At 39.9% G+C, this 22,390-nt stretch overlaps 2 protein-coding genes across 2 annotated transcripts; one reads left to right on the top strand and one right to left on the bottom strand.

Moving 5' to 3' along the window:
* The first annotated feature begins 302 nt into the window (after positions 1-302).
* On the top strand, positions 303-11,116 carry LOC122645929 (O-fucosyltransferase 36-like). Its single transcript, XM_043839342.1, has 3 exons — positions 303-1,783; positions 9,895-10,144; positions 10,766-11,116. The coding sequence occupies exons 1-3, from the start codon at positions 495-497 to the stop codon at positions 10,940-10,942; spliced, it is 1,716 nt and encodes a 571-aa protein (XP_043695277.1). The 5' UTR covers positions 303-494; the 3' UTR covers positions 10,943-11,116.
* A 1,709-nt stretch (positions 11,117-12,825) lies between these two features.
* LOC122644654 lies at positions 12,826-22,389 on the bottom strand. Its single transcript, XM_043838041.1, has 5 exons — positions 21,587-22,389; positions 21,359-21,460; positions 13,628-13,698; positions 13,465-13,530; positions 12,826-13,374 (listed from the first exon to the last, which is right to left on the bottom strand). Exons 1-5 carry the CDS (start codon positions 21,645-21,647, stop codon positions 13,078-13,080), a joined length of 597 nt encoding a protein of 198 aa, XP_043693976.1. The 5' UTR covers positions 21,648-22,389; the 3' UTR covers positions 12,826-13,077.
* Position 22,390: the final 1 nt, after the last annotated feature.

Genomic DNA, 22,390 nt, shown 5'->3' with positions numbered 1-22,390 from the left:
TTTTTTTTTTGGTTGAAGGTAGATTGTAATGATAGAACCATTATTTTGGCATCTTGATTAGATAGAGTGGAGCATCAGCAATTTCCTTGAGTAGTTGGATCAGAATCTTTTAACTTCCATTCTATTGCATGCGTAGCCCTGATATTCACAGAGATTCCAAAAATCGTCGTTTTAAGATAAGGCCCACGGTGTTAAATTTGAACCCTAGGTTTATTTCCATTTCCAAACGAAAACAAAATAAAAGAAGAGAAATCATTCCAAAAAAAAAATAGAAGAGAAATCCACTCTCATCAATGTCTGCGAGAGTTCGTATAACAGGAGGAGAGTTGCAGAGCTTCTCATGCTTCACTTCTCAACACCCTAAACATTTCCCACAAATTTCAGATATTCTCGTGAGCTAAACCCTAAATGTGGCTTCACTGAAACCACAACTAGCTCAGATTCTTCTCCAATTCTGTCTATCTTGTGGTTCTTGCGTGACAGTTACACAATAAATGGATAGAGAATCTTCTTCAGACGAAGAAGAGGATCGACAAAACCTGATCGATCCAAACGAAACGAAGCCGAGCAGATCAAGCTTCGAGATTGAGGAATTCAAGAATAAGATCTCTCGTCGTTTTAAAAACCTTACTTTCAGTAAAAGGTACCTGCTTTGGATCTGCCTCCCACTGTTTCTAGTTTTCTTTCTCTTCTCCGTCGATGTTAGAAGCTTGTTTAGTCGCGTTACGACTGTGAGAGTCGATTCTACGAGTAGTAGGATGAGAGAAGCAGAATTGCAAGCTTTGTATTTGTTGAGGAAGCAACAATTGGGGCTTCTTAATATGTGGAACCTTACATCTAATAATTCGGTTGTTTATTCAGAGAATAAATCGAACTCTACTTTGGGGTCTGGTTCGAATTCAACTTCGAACTCAGGATTGGAAAGGGAGGATCTTTTGCGGTCATCATTGCTGTTTGATGATTTCAGATCTGCAGTGCTTAAGCAGATTACGTTAAATAATGAAATTCAGCAAGCTTTGTTGTCACCTCACCGTAGTGGGAACTTTTCGGCATTGGTTGATGATAATGTAAATCCTGTGTTCGGCGATTTTCGATTTGATAGGTGCCGAACTGTTGACCAAAGATCAGAGAGGAGGACAATTGAGTGGAAACCTAAATCTAATAAGTATTTGTTTGCTATCTGTGTCTCTGGCCAGATGTCTAACCATTTGATTTGTCTAGAAAAACATATGTTCTTTGCAGCTTTTCTTGGTCGTACTTTAGTCATCCCAAGCCCCAAAGTCGATTACCAGTACAGCCGGGTTATTGATATTGATCACGTAAATAAATGTCTCGGGAGAAAGGTTGTCGTCTCCTTTGAAGAGTTTTCTGAAGCAAAAAAGAATCACTTGCACATAGATAGGTTTGTCTGTTATGTCTCATTGCCTCAGCCTTGTTATGTGGATGAAGAACATATTAAGAAGCTAAAAAATCTAGGACTCTCTATGGGTAAGCTGGAGGCTGCCTGGGTTGAGAATGTCAAGGAGCCAAAAGAAAGAACGGTGGAAGATGTTAAGGCAAAGTTTTCTTCTAATGATGATGTTCTTGCAATAGGGGATGTGTTTTATTCCAGGGTGGAGCAAGATTGGTTTATGCAGCCAGGTGGTCCGCTTGCTCACAACTGCAAGAGTCTAATTGAGCCAAATCGACTTATTAAGCTTACAGCCCAGCGGTTTATTCAAACTTTCTTGGGAAAGAACTTCATAGCCCTTCATTTCCGTCGACATGGATATCTGAAATTCTGGTATGTTACATTTTTTGCCTTGTGGAGTAACATATTGTTATTGAGTGTTGCAAGATTAGAATTTAATGTTACATTGACTTGTTTGTGCTTGTATGTGTTATTACTGTGTATGAAACAGTATGATCTATTACAATATTTAGTAGCATACACATCTTAGTCTGCATGAACTAGGAATGAAGCACTTATGGAAAGTGGAAACAAGAGTTTGTGGTAGGAAGTGGTTGCTCTAAAAATTTTAGTAGTCAGTGGTGACAAAAATTTTATACTGTAGATTTAACATTGTAGCTTTATATTTGTTATATGAGGCGGTCGTGAATGAAACTGTGCATTCTGCCCGAAGAAAAACAAAACTAAATGGCTTTATAAGTTTTAATTTGCAGGATTAGATCATGAAATCAATGGTAGATCTTAATGGAACTGAAGTAATTTAAGTTTGGGTCCAGCTAAATGTTACCTACCTGGTCACAAAATGAGTTGGAACCTAAATTTCATTCCCCTGTTTTTATCATGTTGGGGGTGACTCTTGAGGTTGAAAATGTCATTTTATTGAAATCCCAAACAGTTAGATAAGAAGGATATTTTTGTAAAATAACACTTACTATCTCCAAAACTACCATCTTCCTCTGCCACGATTCTCTTCATATTTTCCGAAGAAGGTATGAGTTTCACTTCGAATCCATGCTGGAGAAGTGGAGGAGTCCTTCGTCATTTCTGTAGTTGTTCATAGTTCAGTTCTCCTCAGCGTCATACAATTATCTGTTCAAGCTTTTACTTACTGAAGATTCTGGTGTTGGCAAGTCATGTCTGCTTTTGAGACTTGTTGATGATTCATGTATGGAAAGATACATCAGCACCATTGGAATGTAGTTTAAAGTATGAACTTTCGAGCAGGATGGGAAGACTATTATACTTCAGAGTTGGGACACTGCGGGGCAAGAACGTTTCATGACAATCACTGACAGCTATTACCATGGTGCATACAGGATTTCAATGGTGTATGATGTGACAATCACTAGCGTGCTTTTTTCTTAACCTTGAGCCTGCACAAGAAAGCAAGTTAAATAGGAAAATCAAATCCAGAAGTAAGTGATGCAGTTAAGGTTGTCCAATTGGATCAATCGGGCTTTGGAAGACTTTATTTTGGCCCGTGGTTCGGTTCTATGGACTTTGGGTTTATTGATGTAATGGGCCTCTTTTATGCCCATAGTTGGGGACTTAATCCTGTACAGTTTGTTTAGTGTAGTAGTCCTTTTTAGTTAGGTATTTGGGTTAGATTAGGATACTTAATAGTTAAAATTATATTTTTAGTATATTTACTATATTTTACTTCTAACCCCCTAAAAATTATACCTTAAAATTTTAAAATTTCAGATTTTACATGTAATCCTCACTTAATCCCATATTTTGCTAGTAATCCTCCCTTTGTATGTGCAGGCCTAGGCGACCAAGGTGACGCCTAGGTGCCCTGCCACCATCTTGGGTTGCCTTGTTGCCATGACAAGTATGATAAGAACCATTGTCCATGAAGATTCTAATGTTTGTACTTATAAGTCAGCTCTTATCCTAGGCGACCTAGGTGACTGATTTAGATAAGTCTACCTAAAAGGGTTTATTTTATTGAAAATAAGCTTTGGGTTGGGTCATATATGTATTGGGACTTTGATCCCATGGGTTTACTTTGTAATTAGCCAATTTAATGAACCTAAAATATAGCTAGAAAGTAGGAAAACGGGATTTACTTCATTAGTTTAGTTAGAGTCTCGTTTTTGAGTCTATTTCCTTTATTATTTCACTTTCTTAGTCAGTTTAGGTTACCTTATTAGTTAAGTATTGGGCTAGGTCTTTCCTTTTTAGTGTCTAAGTCTATTTTTGATTCTTCTATATAAGTTTGTAAGGGAAGCAGCATTGTACACGAATTTGATTAATGAAATATTGGCTTGTGCCTTTGTGAAAATCATGAGATAGGATGGGTGAGATGCCCAGGTTGAGGTAGCCAACCCCACCTTTCCCCATTCCCATCCTCTATCCCCGTCCATCAATTATTGTCCCTAAGCCCTAATTCTGCCCTAGCTGATCTCAAGAAACTCTACAAGTGTGCTGGAATTTCTTGTCAACAGGTTGTCACATCGATTTCTTGAAGATTCTACATCAAGATCATTGCTGCCAGGGTACATCTCCATCAACTGAATCAGCAGAGACAACCCTGCCATCGGTTTTCAAGAGAGGGTTAAGGTTTCTTTTGAGATTCCATTGTTCTCTTTGGTTAATTTTTTTTTTGGTTTTCTATTTGATCCTGCCTGGGATTAGACCTATTTTGGTTCTAGTTTTACATTAGTGACGCCTTGGTACCTTGCCACCGCCTTGGGTTGCCTTGTTGCCAATTTGCCATGACAGCTATGATAAGGACCCATGGTCCATGAAGATTCTAATGTTTGTACTTATGAGTCAGCTCTTATCCTAGGCGACCAAGGTGATGCCTAGGCAACTTGCCATGCCTAGACGACCAAGGTGATGCCTAGGTGCCTTGGCACCGCCTTGGGTTGCCTTGTTGGCATGACAACTATGATAAGGACAATGGTCCATGAAGATTTTAATGTTTGTACTTATAAGCTCTTATCCTAGTCAAGGAGCCAATGTATTAAAAGTTGCTTTATCTCTTCAGTCAAATCTACATAGTCCATGTATAGAAGAATGACAGTTTTTCATTGAATACTGTCAATGAGCATCTCTCTCTCTCTCTCTGAATAAATAAACCGCTTAACATCTTTGATGGATGTTAGATATCAGAAAGTGTTGGACTGCTGTACGGCAACCCAAGGGGGGAGGGTGAATTGTGTTGATCACTTTTTCTACACACACTCAAGGACTAAGAGGGATTAAGGAAACAACAAAACAAATACTAAGGAAAACATAAGATGTTAGAGTGGTTGGATTCTCTTTACATGCATCCACTACCAAGTGCTACTCACACACTTGGATTTCCACTATCACTATTGGCTTCCTAAGTTGCTAATAAAGCCTTTACATGTTTTCTGGATTCAGAACAAACCCAGTAGTTACCTAAGCTCACTACCTACGACATGATTCTTTATCGGAAGATCAATCCTACACTCACTTCACAAGTGACGGTTTTTGAGTTTTTCAACTCAACTTAAAACAAGCCTCTCAATAGGTAAATAAACAAGTGAAAGCACAAACAAACAAACCCTCTATGCTAGGGTAGATTTACAATGAAAGTACTTACTCGATTACCCACAAGATGGTCGTCAGATACTCAGATTAGATGTATGACCATGGCCTTCAAATGCTAGGGTTTTCATGTCACTATTTTTTAGGGTTTCAACCTTAATCAACCTTCTTTCAAAAATCTTGTTCATTAAGGCACATTAACCCTATTTATAGATGTCTCTTAACTTCTATATATTAAGTCGTTAGATTCATCTGCTGTCGACCTCGACCAGTCGTGGTCGACTTGCTATAAAGCTGTTGCTATATATTTTTTTCAAAGATTCTATCTTGCATTGCAGTCAACCTCGGTGATCTCGCGGTTGACCTCGTGGGCCTTTGAGGTCTGATAACATTAGTTACTGCCATCCTTCTTCCACGCAACGCGCTCAACCTTGCTTAACCGGTGGTCGACCCTAGGTTCTTCTGTAAGGCCAGTAAGCCTATATATATGACACTGTTTTTAGCTCAGCTTCAGGCAGGAGACTCGACCAACTTGCCTAGTGATATTCAAGGGTATTCTAGACTCTTTGACTCGTCCAAAAATATGGTCAACCATTCTAAGTCCATGTTTAAGTCTTGGTCAAGTTCTACATAGGAAGAGTCAGGGTTAACACCATTAATTAGTCCAGTCAGGGCAGGGGTTCAACCATTGGTGGTCTAGGCCAAAGTAGTGGAGGAATCGTTACAACCGAGGATTACCAAGAATAAACCAATAAAGGCAGATCCTAAGTACTTAAAACCTAAGACTCTATTCTTCAAAACTTGATGCCATTGATGCTTGGTGAAGAGAGACACTTGGCTTCCACATCTACATCACTTGAGCTCTAATTTGATCTCCATAGAATGTCGTCTTACACTTGGTTGCTCTTGGAAATTGCTGTTGTTGCTTGTATATCTCAGTGATCAATACTTGCTTGGCTTTTTGAGGTCTTGATACTTCAGAGGAGTTGCCCAGATTAACGCTTATTCGTCATTATGAGCCTAGGGGTCCAGGCTCTTTCTTGGGTCCAAGGTGACAGCACGCCTAGTTGATTCTTCATGAGTTTACGTTGATTTATGTTTATGGCTTTGTTTTTCAATGAACATGCTTATCCTACATCCTATACTTTGTTTATTATATATTGATTTTCTCATATTAGGTCATTACTAGCATAATTATATCATATTGCTTTGATATGGCTTTTATATTGCATATAAGCACAATTATATAAAATTACCATTACTATATTGCATATAGTCATATTTTGCACGCCTAGGCGAGTGCCTTGTTGCCTAGCCCCCCTCCAATGCCTTGGGTCGCCTAGTTGCCTTGACAACTATGATTATGGTCCTTTGAATGACATTTGGAAAAGCATACATATTTGAGACCTAGCTTTTTCATCACTCGACAAACATGTTAGAATCACCAAAACAATATTATCAATATGCAATATTCCAATAGAATGGGGATGAAAAATCGAAGAGAGCTGCTGAACTGAACGGCAGGGGTAATGTCAATTGAGTGGTGAGTACTTATCGTTCTCTATTTGGAGTTGCAAGATAGGTCTGTATGTTTAGTGAAGCAGAGAGGGTTAGCTGCTTTTCATTAATTTGATAAATTTTGAAATGTCCAAGCTAGTTTTTCGCTGATGCATCTTGTTACTACAAAGTTTCACTCTCAATTTGAGGTTTTATTAGTTGGTAGAGTACTTCAGTTGATGAAAGTTGTGATAATGTCTGGAAAACTTGTTTACAGGGTTTTATTCGTGCAAGTAGATTTAAGTATCTTAATTTCTGTGTCAAGTTCTATGTAGAGGGAGCAATGGTTTAAGTGATATCAGAATAAGCAACTTTCAAGCTCCAAATCTATTATTAGTTCACATTATCGTTTCTTATCATTACTTCATTGCAGCCTGCTATTGTTTTGGGTCCACCAAGTTCAGTTACCAACAGCCATGAATACTCAAATCATTCTTTTAACAAATCTAATAAAATACCATGTTCATCCTAGCCTAAGACCTCCATTGCTGAATCCTATGACTCATCTTAACCAGCTGGCCATTAAAATGAAAAAGAAACCTGTAATAATATCAGAGGATCAATCTTTACCCAACATTTCACCTTAAAGTTTTTATGTACTGGCATCCAGGTTTGGCAGAATTCTCTTTGAATTTGGTTTCAGAGAGATAAATTCTGTGGTTGATTGGCTATATAGATTTCAGGCAGGGATCAGGGAGTTGGGTTTGATGTAAATGACCTCCCAGGGGACCTTCAGGTTTTAGTGGAGAGGGATAACAGGGGGAGAAGAATCGTTAGTGTATAGGGGCTTCTGATATACTAATCTTTTTGCAGTTTCAGTATTGTACTTTTGGAGTTTTGGTTGCTCACATCACCTAGAATAAAATGGCATGATTATGCATAATATTGGAAGCTGTGAAATTGCTTGACATTGTTCCTTTAAAGTTTCAACATGTTGTTTTGCCTTTCTATCATGGATAGAAGGCATCAATTATATGACCCTCAAATGGTGGATTTCCCACCCATGCATCTCTCTCCATTCATGAAGTTTCCAACCTGAAATTATTTTTCCCTATGGTTAACTGTTTGATGATGACTTTTGAATAGTTAATCATAGCATCTGTTCATTTGACTTCATGATCCACTCGATTTAATTTTCAGGCCATATCCCATCCAGGAGGTGGTTCATTTATTAGACCATCATGTAGAGAGTTAATACAATAATTTTTTTTAGGGAAAATATCTACCCCCTCCCCTCTAAGTTTGCCTAATATCAATCCAGTACCCAAGTTTTGAAAAATATCTACCCCCTCCCCTACTTTATAAAGATTATATCAACCGTACCCTAAGTGACTAACTCTGTTAAAACAACATATTAAAAGACGATATTACCTTCGTCTCTAACCTCAATCCCCTTCTTTTAATTGGAGTTGCAACAGGGAAATCGAGAGAGATTTAAAAAAAACAAAAAAAACCCACCCCTACCAGTTCCAAAAGGGCAGGTTTTGACCACCTCTGCAAACCACCATCCCGCCCCTTCCACTACACTCCCATGCCCAACCGCCACCTTGCCACTGCACCGCATGCCCACCCGCCCCTGTCCCTGTAACTGCACCCCACTCCCCTACCCATGCTTTACCGCCTCTGCAACTACCACCTCCCCACCCCTTCCCCTGCACCCCCCATGTCCACTGGCCACCACCCATCTCGTCTCTGCAACAAGAAAAGACAGAAGGTTAGAAACAAAGTAAATAAAAAACAGAGATTGAAAGAGGCAGAAGATTAGAAACTAACAAAAAAAAATATAAATACAAACTTACCTTACCGCCTCTGCATCGTAGAGTGAAGGGTCGATGTCTTCGCCTTCATAGAGTAGAACCCCATGGACTTTTTTTTTGCAGGTAGTAGCAGTAACATTTAATAAAAGTGAAAGCCTAATTCTAATTCTAAAGTTTTTCCTCTGAGTTAATTTTTTTCTAAAGGGATGAATTCAGTCACAGAAATAGAAACCTTACAATCGGAGGTGTATTCACATTAGAACAAACTAAAGTAGAATTAAGCATCTATGGTGTCGAGTCATATCTTCGTTCCATTGTTGAAGTAGCTAAGGAGAAGTCAGGATTCACAGATTCAGTTCTAATGAGCGGAAGCTCTGCCGTTAGTCATCATCTTCTTGAAATCCTCAAAGTTAACGTTGCCATCACCATCGGCATCAATGGAGCTAATCATCTTGGAGCAGTCCTGGAGGGATCACTTCTCCCCCAAATTCTTCAACACCTTGTGAAGCTCTGTAACCAATATCAATCCGTTCTTGTCCCGATCATAAATATTAAAAGCATCTTTCAATTCCTTCATTCCACCGGCGGTGCTCGCCTCTCCGTTCTTACCTCCGCAATGAAAATCAGCGAACTCTTGGAGATCGATGAAGCCATCACCATCAGTATCAATCTCGGCCATCATCCGTTTGATCTCTTCTGGTGAAGTCTTAGGGCCAAGGGTATTGAGAACATTGCCAAGTTCAGTGGAAGAGATCTTGCCGTCACCATTAGCATCAAATCGCTTGAAAACCTTCTCAAGAACCCCATGGATTGGCTCAATGATGTCCAGTAAGTATGAACTCCGGCGACCCTAGGGACAATTACTGGCACCACTCCATAACTAATGGTGAGATCGAGACGATATTCACCTGAAAAGACCCAAAATTTCTAAGGATAGAAATCAAAAGGAGATAAAATGGAGAAGATTTATTAAGAATTGGAACGAACCCCCAAAATCAACGAACTTGTCCTTGCTATTGTGGCCAATTAAAAGATCTAATTGCATTATTGCTAGAAGACTGATGACCAGGAGGGCTCGTGGGGCATTCAGGTTCAGGTCTCTTGATCCTAGAAATATTAACAGCAGCGGTGGTGCTGGCGGTGGAAGAGGATCGGCAGCGGCAGCAGTGGTGGCTATGATGGTGGTGCTGGCAAAAGAAGAAGAAGAGGAAGAAACGCAGAGAGGAAGAAGAGGAACGAAGATGTTGCAGGGGCGGTGAGGAAGAAGAATAAGAAAATGCTGAAGAAACGAAAAAGGGGTTTTGGGATTGAAGAGGGCAAAATTGGAATTAAACTTTATTAAGGGTAATTTGGGGTTTTAAAAAAATTGGACATGCCATGTCGTCACTTAATGACGTTTTTTAACATTCAGGGTACGGTTGATATAATCTTTATAAAGTAGGGGAGGGGGTAGATATTTTTCAAAACTTGGGTACTGGATTGATATTAGGCAAACTTAGAGGGGAGGGGGTAGATATTTTCCCTTTTTTTAAAGAGTGCTGGACTGCTATTATGCCCCTGCAGAGAATTTTAGCATTCTCTTTAACAATGCTTCTTTGTGTTGTTCAGTAATGCTAAGCAGACAAGTTGCTTTTTCCCAATTCCTCAAGCAGCAGATTGCATTACTCGAGTGTTGGAAAGGGCCAATGCACCAGTAATCTATCTGTCCACAGATGCAGCTGAAAGTGAAACTGATCTACTGCAATCACTTGTCATGCTGAATGGTAAAGTTGTACCACTAGTCAAACGGCCATCTCGCAATTCTGCTGAGAAATGGGATTCCTTGCTCTATAGACATGGCCTCGAAGGCGATTCCCAGGTGAGATTGTGCTGCCTTTTTTTATTCAGTGAAAATACTCAAGATGGAGAGCCCAACATAATTTTGTTTTTGTACTAAATAGGCCACCAATTTGCATATTCTTGAAAAGGTTCTTTTAAATGGGCAGTGTCTACCATTAGATGTGACATAGATCAACCTGCCAGAGATGGGCTTGCAACAATTCCATAACCTTTGATCCATGAACTTATTGAGACCCATTAATGTATGGGGTTGTATTGCTCTAAAATGTGTTTGTGTATAGGGCAGAACCTAAGAATATGAACTCATTTTATCGTGACATTTTGTCTGTCTAAACTCTACTGCTCAAAATCTTGCCGAGTACTGTGGAGCAGACTTGTGGCAAAATTTCAGTTTGTCCTTGGGGCTTGGGCTTTATAGATTGGTACCTAGGTTATGGACATGGAAATGGGGGAATCAAAAGCCTTAGCTTGAGGAATAATGATAGGAGGTCTAAGGAAAAGGTGAACCGCCAGATGTTTATCATCATTAATCAGATTGATGATTACAGTTTTTAACAGATACAAAACTCACTCAATTCACACTCGCAATTTTGAATGAAGATAGAAAATTTCCCTAATTTCTACCAATTTCATTTGGAAGGTTGAAGCAATGCTGGATAAGACCATCTGTGCTTTGTCAAGTGTGTTCATCGGATCGTCAGGATCAACATTCACAGAAGACATACTCCGGCTTCGAAAAGATTGGGGATCAGCTTCTGTCTGTGATGAGTACCTCTGTCAGGGTGAGCAGCCCAACTTCATAGCAGAAAATGAATGAACCCCTGGACTACCAATAGTTGCTGATGAGGCTGCTATTGAATTTTGCGGCTTCTTCATATCTGTGCTATTCAATGATGACCCACAGCTTTGTTGCTTGTTTTTATCCTGATATTAGTTTGACATGTATTTAGTGTATAATAGTATTTGTGTCAAGTAAAATTTCTATTTTGTATCGTGTGCATATCACTGGAGCCCGTTTACCTTACCAAAAGAGATGAGGTATCAAATCAAGAAAAAAAGAAGAATTTGCGGTTGGAGTGGCGGGTTGATCCAGAACTAGTCAAACGTTTCTGGTTCCTGATCTTTCTGTGTGATCACTGATTTTATAGAAACCAGCAGGTTGAACCATCCACACCCCCCCCCCCCCCAAAAAAAAAAAGAAGAAGAAAAGAGAGCAACCTCTGTTGCCTGACGCAGTCAGTTCAAAAGGCTGTGCTTTGGATCCGAGTCCAAAACTGCGACAGAATTGACTGATTTACCTTGGATTGGCCAGATTTTATCTCAGGTTGATGAGTAAATCTACCAGCCATGCTCAATGAAGTGTTCAATCTCAACTTAAAATGGCCAGAATTTGTGCAGCAAAATTCAAGCTGTACCTTGCTCTCCTTCTCCCCGCCTGCACGGGAAGAGGGGGTTGGGGTTTGAGAAAAAGTGAGGTCAGCTTGCATTAGAGTTTGCCATTTGGTTTCAATCTTAGGCTGTGTTTCGTATGCATTCTAGGTCGATTTTGTATGCTCAGACCATAAAAAGAACTATTTTATAATCCAAGAATGCGAAACCGATCTAGAATGCATACGAAACACTGCCTTAATCTTTTGCATTGTATACTGCCTGGTCTTTTTTGTCACCGTCATTCATGACCAGGTTTGAGGTGCGCGCCCTTTCGGCCATGCATATTTATAAGATGAACTTTGTGATGGGTTTTCCATTATATAGCATGTTTTTCCCTGTGGTTTCCATTGGAAGACACTGTTACGTTTCTGTAAACAAACTTCACCATGAAGAAAGTAGAAAACACGTCTATTTTAACCGAAAGACTGTGGTCTTGGGCCACAGCCCAATGATTTCCATTGGAAGACACTGTTACGTTTCTGTAAACAAACTTACCCATGAAGAAAATAGAAATCAGGAGTATTTTAACCGAAGGTCTGTGGTCTTGGGCCTCAGGAACCGTACATGGGTTTTAGAGTTTTAGATTAGCATGTATGTTTGGGATTGTGAGCACCAGAAATGGATGGATCCCACTTAAAAGATCCCAACTACCAAAATCGAGTAATCAAAAGAATCTTAACTATCTCTTTCAAATACAGTCAAACACTATGAATTTAATGCACCGATATATAGTCAGAAAGACATCAACCATTGGTACATCAAAATGCATTGTTCATAACTACCTATATCAATACGAACCCCTCAAGTCAAGACTGATCGTGAACTACTTAAAAGAGTTTCATTTTTCTTATAAACCGACAATACACATGTAAAATTCTTGAGTGATCAACCATTAGATCATCATTATATATATCTTAAGCTTTTGAAACTGTTGGAACTTTTTGTATCATCCGAAGGGGTATAAAGAAAATTACAAGCTTGAAATTGTTTGGCAGAGCTGAATGTTCAGTTTAGCTAGCCTCTTAGGGTGCTAGTGTGTTCCCCTGGTAAAATCTAACATGTGAATCCTCAGATTTGGGATCTAGTCCCACTTAAAACCTGCGTGAATACACCAAATTGGGGGGGGGGGGGGGGTGTCTTAAGAATGATATGACAGTGGGTCTCGGAATTCTCAGGGCTGAAGACCAAATAATCATATCATACCCAGCACTATCAAGGTACTAAGGCTACTTATATCCCCCCCCCTCCCCCCCCTAAGACAACCAAGAAGAATCCATACCACAATTTGCACCAGTAACATAAAAAGAACAGTACAGAAGAGTAACTACTGCAGTACTTCATACTCACCTACATGAAATAACACAGAAACTAGTTCAATAGTCCTTTCCAAACAGATTACTAAACCTCTACCTCTCTCCACAACCATTTTTAATTTTAAACAATTACTTATATCACAAATTTGATTCAGTAACTCTTGAAGCCAACATATCCAGTTCCCGTCATCCCCAACCAAATGTTGCTTTATTGGAGCTCAATAATCTTTGCTCTCTTGTTTGGCTGATCATTATCCAAGGAATTGTCTAGATCTGTCTTTGGGTTTTTCAAGTTTTCAGATGAGCATGTTCTATCATCACCATTGCCATCACCATCATCACTGTCACTGTCACCGTCACTATCACTGTCATCATCACTGCTTTTTGAGTATGATCCACTACTAGCAGTTCCCAATGTACATGGTGGTTGCGAGCCAGCCATGGCAGATTCAGCAGCTGCTACAGCCTCTGGGGTGTGAAGATCAGCAACACCCAGCAACAAATCCTTTACATGACACAGTAACTGATTTCAGTAAATGAATCTGTAGGCTTTAGGATTGTCCAAGGGAGGGGAAGGAAATAGAAGTTCACTAACCATTTCAACATGTTCAGTTTCATTCCCGGTGAGCACTTCGATATCATATTCTTCACAAGATTTCTCCTGCACACGGATGGGTAGTGCACTTGAGCCATAAATTAAGAGGGGAGGGATCAAACTGTAATGAAGAATGGTTTCCTTATTTGGTTATTCTTTATACCTGAGCATCAAGCTGCAACCTTCTATTAGCTTCCTCCATAACTCCTAAGAAAGCCTTCACTTTTCCAAGAACTGAGACAATGGAAAGAACCATATGATGCAGTTCAAAAGAACAAGAAGGCCAACAGTAAACCGAGCCATCAAACTGGACCAAGAATGGACTAATATGCAAGTTTAATGTATCGGTATCCGGTATCGTAGCAGAAGGGTGATTTTAAGAGACGTATCGTATTGTTTTGGAGAAACGCAAGATACATATGGAAATGGTCAAGAAACACATGGAAATGCTTATGATATATGCAAAATACAGTTTTGAAGTATAAAACACTATAAATAAGTAATATGTAAAATATATAATGTACATTATGACCCTCCCCAGAGTTGGATAGATGTGCTACAATCTAGCTATAATTTCTATTTTATTAAAGTTCTAGAATAGTTTCTATTTTGAATAAGACTTCAGTTATAAGAGATATCCAAAAAAAAATAAAATTATAAGAGATTCTCCCCATCATACATAGGGGTTTCCTATTTTCCTTATTTCCATGAAATTATAAATAAAGAGTAGGGATCATACCCACTAAGAACATTTTGAACAATTTGTTAATCTTAAGCTAGCTGATTTCTGTGAGATTCAGAACTCCTTTGTTGTGAGATGCAGTGAAGACCTTGGTGGGATGCCAAATGGGACTGATGAGATGCTAGTCAAGTTTTAGGCGGGAAGCCTATTTCATATCCTTCATCTTCTATCTTATATCTTCTTCTTCTCTTTTCCCCATCACTTCCTATCCTTGATAGCAGTATTCTACCATAATTTGAACCTTGTGGCTACACCATTCTTTGTCTTATTTCTGGTATTCCTTTTAGTTACTATTTTGCACAACACTTGCTATTATGTTTGCATTACTTTCTAATTCTTTTCTCATGTTTCTATTTTGGTTCAAGTTGCTAATCTGTGAGTTACTTATTGCTGTTCTCTAATTTCTAATTCTGTTTTGGTAGTTTCTATTTTCTATGTTCACTTTCCATGACCCATGTTGGTTCTCTAGTTACTAAATCCATTCACTCATGATTTTGGTTTCTCTTGCTATTCTACCTTCTAGTTGTTATTACACTGACGTTTCTATATCTGATTCCAATTTACCAGCAAGTTAATATTTTAGTAATCGCCAAATATGCTTAAATCTGACCGTTGGTTCTGGTTTAAACTTTAATGACTTATTCTCCTTCCCTATTAACCCACTCGAGCAAAAATTTGGCCACCTCAGACTTGTCTTTTCTCTGTTTAATTAAATCTCAATTGCTGGTTTTGGTTCATATACTCTCTACAATTCTGGAGTTAGATTCTCTAACCCTAATCCTTAGGTGATTAGAATATGCTATTATTTGGTATCAGAGCTATGGAAGGACAGCATAGCCACTACGTTGACGGGACGATATCAAGGGTTGCTAAATTCTACCTCCGATTGAAGGATGATCGTTCGAATCTGATTCGGCATAGTTATGAAACTCCTGTATGAGTTTTTTTTCAAGATGGGGAGAGTTGATGCAGTTCAAAAGAGCAAGAAGGCCAGCAGCAAATCAGACCAGCAAATTGGACCAAGAATGGACTAATATGCTTAATTTTGAGTGTGATGGGTTATATGGGCCATGAGCTTAATATTTTGGGTTAACTATTGTAATGTGATAATTCTATAAGCCTAAATATGAGGGATTTGAATCCTATACGGGATAGTATCAATGACAACAGAACTTAGGGAACTTTCACTTGGAGGCATCTCTTCCTCAAGATTACTCTCCCCTTGAAGGGATGGCAGATAGAAGGGTTCATCGTCATGAAAGTTGACATCCATGGTAACAATCAACTTCCAGGAAGGAGGGTGATAACATCGGTACCCCTTTTGCGATGCGGAGTATCCAAGAAAAATAAACCTGAAAGCCCAAGGGTCTAACTTCGAACAAGTAGGAGAATTGTGAGCAAAGCACACACAACCGAAGACTCTAAGAGGAAGATGGGAAGCAAGAACAGGATCAAGAAGCTGACTTACTGGAGTTTTGAAGTCTAGAACAGCGGAGGGGACCCTGTTAATGAGGAAGGCAACAGTCAAAACGGCATCTCCCTGATAAAACTTGGGACATTGGTGGTAAACATAATGGACCAGGCAACCTCTAGGAGATATCAGTTCTCCCTTTCAGGGATACTGTTTTGTTCTGGTGTCCAAACACAGGAAGTTTGTGAGAGAATCCCATGGTCATCAAGACATTTGAGAAAGGGAACAGCTATATACTCTATTACTCTGTCCCATTATCACTGCGCAAGGCGCGAACCTGAGCATTAAACTGAGTCTAAACCATATTATGAAAAGATTGAAAACAAGACAAAGCTTCGGATTTTGTCCGAAGGAGATACACCCAGGTTAAACGAGTCCTGTTATCAATAAAAGTAATAAACCAACGGTATCCACCCCGAGAAACAGTACGAGAAGGTCCCCACAAGTCAAGAGTGTATAAGAGAAAAAGGAATACTACTTTTATTGTCATTAGATGAATAAGAACTACGAGTGTGTTTAGCTAGTTCACACACATCACAAGTAAAACTTCCCTATGGACAATGTTTTATTAAGGAAACAAACGATGAAAAATAGGAAAAGAAGGTTGCCCCAAACAGCGATGCCATTGATGTAACTGCTGAAGATGACTATCAGCCCGAAGAGTGTGCACAGAGACTGTAGGAGATGTTGTAGGAAGTACTGGATCCAAGTAGTGAAGTCCATCTCTCACCCTACCATATCCAATCTTTGCCCCCATCACCAAATCTTGAAAAAGACACAATGAGTGGAAACAAAGTGAACATTGCAGTTTAAGTCAATAGTAAGACGATATATGGAAAGTAAATTTGCACACAGGTTAGGGACATGAAGGACAGACTGAAGAGATATGGTTGGAGAACAAGAAATAGTGCCTTTACCAGAAATGGCAGAGAGAGATCCATCAGCGAATCAGATCTTGTCCTTACTTGAATAGGGGGCATATGTACTAAACATGTCAGAAGAGCTGGTCATCTGGTCAGAGGCTCCTGAATCCAGGAGCCAAGACTCAAGAGGGGCTAGGTTGGGACAAAGCAAGGAATATACCTAACTAGGCAAGATGAGAAGTTAAGGTGGAAGATGTTGTAGGAGGAGTAGCAGTACCCATTTGAGCCATCATATGTTGGAGAGCCACTAACTGTTCAGACGAGAAGGGTGAAGAAGTAGGGACCACTATTGAAGAATTGTTACTAGCATCAGCCACATGAGCCTGAGAGTGTGTGGTTCCTTGTTTTCCACCACGTCTCCTCCCTTGGGACGACCATGAAGTTTCCAAAAAATTTCCTTAGTGTGACGTGAGCGGCCATAGTAGTTATACTTAACCGGTTCATTCCCAGGAGCAGCCGGTTTGGTCACATCAAGCTGAGGAGTACAGGTGAGAGTTGAACGGGCAAGAGTAATAGTCGATATCATAAGGGACTAACGGTGTTCCTCATGCTGAACCAGGTTGTATGCCTCAAGTAAGGCAGGAAACTAGTCCTAGCTGAGAACTTGGACACAGATCTGATCATACTCTGCATTCAACCCAGTAAGAAATTCATATATGCCTTCCATCTCGCACTCATTCTGAAATGTGCGGGCATTTGTAGGGTCAACCATGGAAACCGGATGGTAGAAGTCCAGCTGCTGCCACAAGTTATTAAGGGCAGAGTAATAAGCAGGGAGTGATAACTCCTTCTACGTAGTTTCCCGAACCTGTTGACGCAGCTGATAGATCTGTGCATAGTTGTTTGATTGTGCATAGGTGTTCTAGACAGTATCCCACAATTCCTTTGCCGAGTTCAACAGAACTAAACTGGAACTAATTGTGGGTTCCATGGAATTCAATAAAAATGACATTACAAGGGCATCATGAGCCATCCATGTACTAGTGGCCCCCAGTATCTGATGGTTTGGGGATATTACCAATCAAGTACCCTAAGAGGGCATTGCCCCGAATAGTGAGAATACAAGCTCGAGACCAAGTAAGGTAGTTAGACCCATTCAACTTTGTTGGTCCAATTGGAAGAGTAAAGTTATGGCCATGGGTGCCAAGACGACCCACCACACTACCTTTTATTGCTCCTGTAAAGGTTGCTGAACTTTCCATAATAAATAAGAGATGGAACACTCACTGAATGTGAAGGTGATGATCACAACAGTAATATAGAAGACCAATAGTCACTAAGGCAGCAAGCGAAGAAGTCAACAACAATAAAATATGGCTGGGCAATGTTAATTATAGCATTTAGGCAGCCGACAACAACCAAAAATAGGTGAAGGGACTATGTTGCAGGCATGAGAGGACACAAAAGAGATGGAACACTCACTGAATGTGAAGGAGATGATCACAAGACCAATAGTTACTAAGGCAGCAAGCGAAGAAGTCAACAACAATAAAATATGGCTGGGCAACGTTAATTATAACATTTAGGCAGCCAACAACAACCAAAAATAGGTGAAGGGGCTATGTTGCAGGCACGAGAGGACACAAAAGTAGGGCAGATGTCCTTGGAAGAGCCTGGTAAGTCGACAAGGAGCGTAGCAATGGCTGGGAGGTCGACAGGGTGCCTGGAAGGGCTGACAGGAGCCTATTGAAGGTTGGGAGGGCCGACAGGGGCCTGAAAGGTCCTGGCGGAGCTTGGTAGAGGCTTGGAGGAGGTCAGCGAGGGCAGGGCGGGGCTTGAAATGGCCTGGTAGAGGCAGGTGGGGCTTGGAGGGCCTATCGGAGGTCTGGTGGAGGTCGACGAAGGTAGGCGGAGGCTTGGAGGGCCTGACAGAGGTCGACAAAGGCAGGTAGAGGCAGGCGAGGCCTGGTAAGGCCTTGGCTTGGCGGTGGCCTGGTAGCGGCTTGGAAGTCTGGCAGAGGTAGGCGGAGTTTGGCAGAGGCGCAAGGAGCTAGGCAGTGGTGACACGAGATTCTGGAGGACCACTAGGGCCTAGTGATGGTGATGGTGAAGCCGACCAAGGTCGGTAGGGCCATGGAGGCCTTTAGACGGTGAGCGGAGTGACAACAATTGTCATGGTCAGCGGTCAGGTGATGGTCAGCATGGTGCAACATGCAGGAATAGCATATTCAGTCAACCATGCTTCCCATGGGAGGCCGAAGCCTCGACGGTGATGATGGCGGTGAGATCTCCAATAAAAAAGAGAAGGAAAAATACCCAAAAGGATTAGGCTTTGATGCCAAGTTGAGAAGAGAGGATTAGAGAGAATAGATTGGCATGTCAGATTGACAGAGGCCACCTCTTTATTTATAATTTGAGATGACTACAAATATGGAATGCTAGCTAAGGATGACTCAATCCTTATCTAGCATATTTAATATGTGCATAATGAACCTAGACACTATAATGTACCTAGATACGTTACACACTTCAACAATAAAAAATATTAGATTTTTTAGTACAGCAACGAATATCTTTACTAAGAGCAACTAGCAAGTCAGTGGAGGTAGAAGGATCCTCAAGCAAAGAGTCTAATTAAATAGAGGACAGTAAAAACTCAGTTGGAATCGTTGAAGATGGCTTGGGACGGTGCTTATACACCTGCAGTGGCACTAATTGTGAAGTAGTAGTTGAGTAGGTAAGAGGAATAATAGTAGGAATAGTAGGAGGAGGACTAAAAAGGTCTGTATCGATCCTACGATTCTCATCAGAAATATACGGTGTGGTTTCAAAAAAGGTGACATCAGCACTTACAAATTACTGGCGCACGACAAGATCATAACATTGATAACCTTTTTGAGTGCAAGCATACCCACAAAGAATAGATACGACAGCATAGGTTGTTTGTGTCGTTACCAACTAGGGTTCCATAAAATTGATATGGCAGCACAGGTTGTTGCAAACCACAAAGGTAAAATCCTAAAGGACTTTCAAAACAAAGGATACAATAGTAGGGGCTGATTACATTGGCTTTGATAACATGTGACAATATAAAAACCAGGAAATCAGTACCTAGTTACCTACAAGAGTAGAGAGGAAGAAGAAGAATGAAGGAAGAGAGAAAGAGAGAACTCGATGGGAGAAAAGAAGAACCCTAGAGCTCACAGTAGGATTCAGATTAGCCTACCATAAGCCTAGGTTTCACATATATAATAAGGTGGAAAATACAAATAAGGATAGTTTAACATAATAACAGCTAATCCCAACCAATAACAAAGACATAACAGAAAACCCCCTGCGCTATACTATTTAACAACACTCAAATCATCAACTCTCCTAATCAAGCGCTCAAGCGCCATCAATGCGTTTGCTACAGTGGATGCTACACTGCTCAATGATAAAAGCTCATGTGCTAACCTAAAAGCATCATCATGGAAGTGATGAATGCAGGGAAGAAGAAAGGATACACAAACGTAAGGCAATTCCAATCCTAGGTCAATCTATGTACAGTAAGCGACGATGCCAATGATACAATAACCAAGAGTTTTGAAAAGACAAATTTGCAGAGCACGTAAATTTTAATTTTAAAAAATTTAACATGTCAATTGTCAAGCATCCCATAAGCATTTATTGTGGAGGGGGGGGGTGAATATCACATAAGCATTATGGACACTGACAGGGATACTGCTTTTTTCCATGTAAGCCTGTTTAGCTTCACATTGTAAACCAGGTTGAAAACAAAAGGACTTGTCCTTGATTTGGTTACCTAGAGATATATAGTTCTTACTTTCAATAGTATTTCATATTAACTTAATTAAACTGAACTAGAAGTTCCAAGCTCGCTAACAGTGGAGACTGCTGGAAATGATTTAATGGGCCTTGTTCATGATTTGGTTACCTAGAGATAAACGGTTCATATTTTTCAATAGTATTTCATATTAACTTAATTAAACTGAATTAGAAGTTCCAAGTTCGCTAACTGTGGAGACTGCTGGAAATGATTTAATGGGGCAAAGAAAAGTCAGTGCAGAATATAGAGTTATAAATCCACGAAAGAATGACATGCAGCAGATGTCAAAATTCAAGTCCCATGTTCTCAAACACGGATTGCTGCTCCAATGCTATTGACAAGCTCAGCTTCTCAATTAAGCAGAAACACCCATCCTTTGAAAGGCAAATGGTAGAAACACTAATAAATCTGTTCGGTAGCTCCTTTGAATTAGGGTTTCCTACGATTATAGAGAGGGCATACATATGACTGTACAAGTTTCCTATAACCTTTAACCCAAGGTTTCCTTGTCTAGGGACTCACATTGTTAGTCAAGAGAAATAGTAGACCAGTTAGAAATCCATGAAAGAATGATATGCATCAGATCTCACAGATTCAGGCCCCACGTTCTACAACATGGGTTGTTTCTCCAGTGCTGCTGGCAAACTCAGCTGATTGAAAAAAAAAGGGGGGTAAATTGTGAATATTCATTAACCAGTGAATTAAAAAAGGAGTGTCTGAATGACACCTCTTTAGGTTATACATAGAAATTGACACCTTTTAATTGCCCCTTGACTTTAGTCTCAAAAGGTTTTTACGATAGGGGTATAAAAAGGTTTTCAAAAATAATTTGAAAGTGACAAATCATTATGTCATTATTAAACGATGTTATTTTCTTGCAAAGTTTTCGAGTACGCATATGAAATGACACTAAAGGGCATAAAAGTAAGGTTACAAAGTATTTGACACCTTGAGGGGGAGTCAGTAAGAAAATCCCATTACAAAATTACCTTCACTTGCAGGAACAGAAGTTGTAAAAAGCTTTTCATTAGTCTGAGATGGTTTGGGCGTTTTAGAGACACAGTCCTTTTTGCAAACATGAAGGATAGATTCTGCAGAAAACCAACAAAGAGGGTTTTCAGAAATCAAAAAATTGTAAAGGACACATTAATGAATCACCACAAACAATGAAATCAAAGAATCAACACCAACAACAATCTCAAAAATAAGAGAGGGACCTGCACAGATTGAAGAATTCTCTCTTTCCAAGCTCAAAAGATCTTTACTGGTTGGCCCCATCGATATGATTCTAAATGATGACTGATGGTAGAACCTCTGACTAACTCCACAAAAGCAAGCAAGCAAGACAGAGAGATACACCAAAGTCACGTTGGATTGAGCCAGTACAATGGTGTCCAAATCTTCTTCTAGAGACTCGGGGGAATTAAAAATGATGGATATCAACTCAAGGAAGAAACAGAAGCATTGTTGGCCAACATAAGAAACTTGTCCTATAAGAGCAAATATATGAAAGTAACTTCCTTAGTAAGGCGGACAGATTTTTTCTCCTGCAATACAATATCCATATATTACAGAATGCTTCTCTAAGAAACTAATATGAGAATGAAAGTTAAAAATAAAAAGCAGTAGAGTTACATGAGAAAAAATGTACATAGCCCAATTATCTCATTTTTTGAGGGATTAAAACAGAGAAATTTTGTTCATTTCTTTCGCGGCTTTGCTATTCTTTGTAAATGCATCATCAAATCCAGGTGGAAAATTACTTTCGGATAATTGACATGGGGACGGGGGGGGGGGGGGCGTGGTGGGGGGATGGCATGTGCTATACGTCTCAAATAAGGTTCAATGTGTTTGCTAATGTGCTCGTAATCAACATTAAATGCTAGACAACCTTTAGTTACTCAAACCATCTAGTTTCTGATGCTTTTCGCGTAATTTTTTTTCCCTTTAGTTCTTTTCCCATAGTCAAGCTGTTCAAATTTAGTTTTCTTGTACCTCAACTCCAAGTCCAGGCTTCTCAA

The sequence above is a fragment of the Telopea speciosissima genome, chromosome 11 (assembly GCF_018873765.1).
Source record: "Telopea speciosissima isolate NSW1024214 ecotype Mountain lineage chromosome 11, Tspe_v1, whole genome shotgun sequence".
Taxonomy (NCBI): Eukaryota; Viridiplantae; Streptophyta; class Magnoliopsida; order Proteales; family Proteaceae; genus Telopea; species Telopea speciosissima.
Note: the sequence above shows the minus strand (reverse complement) of the source record. Positions and strands in the feature narration are given on the sequence as shown.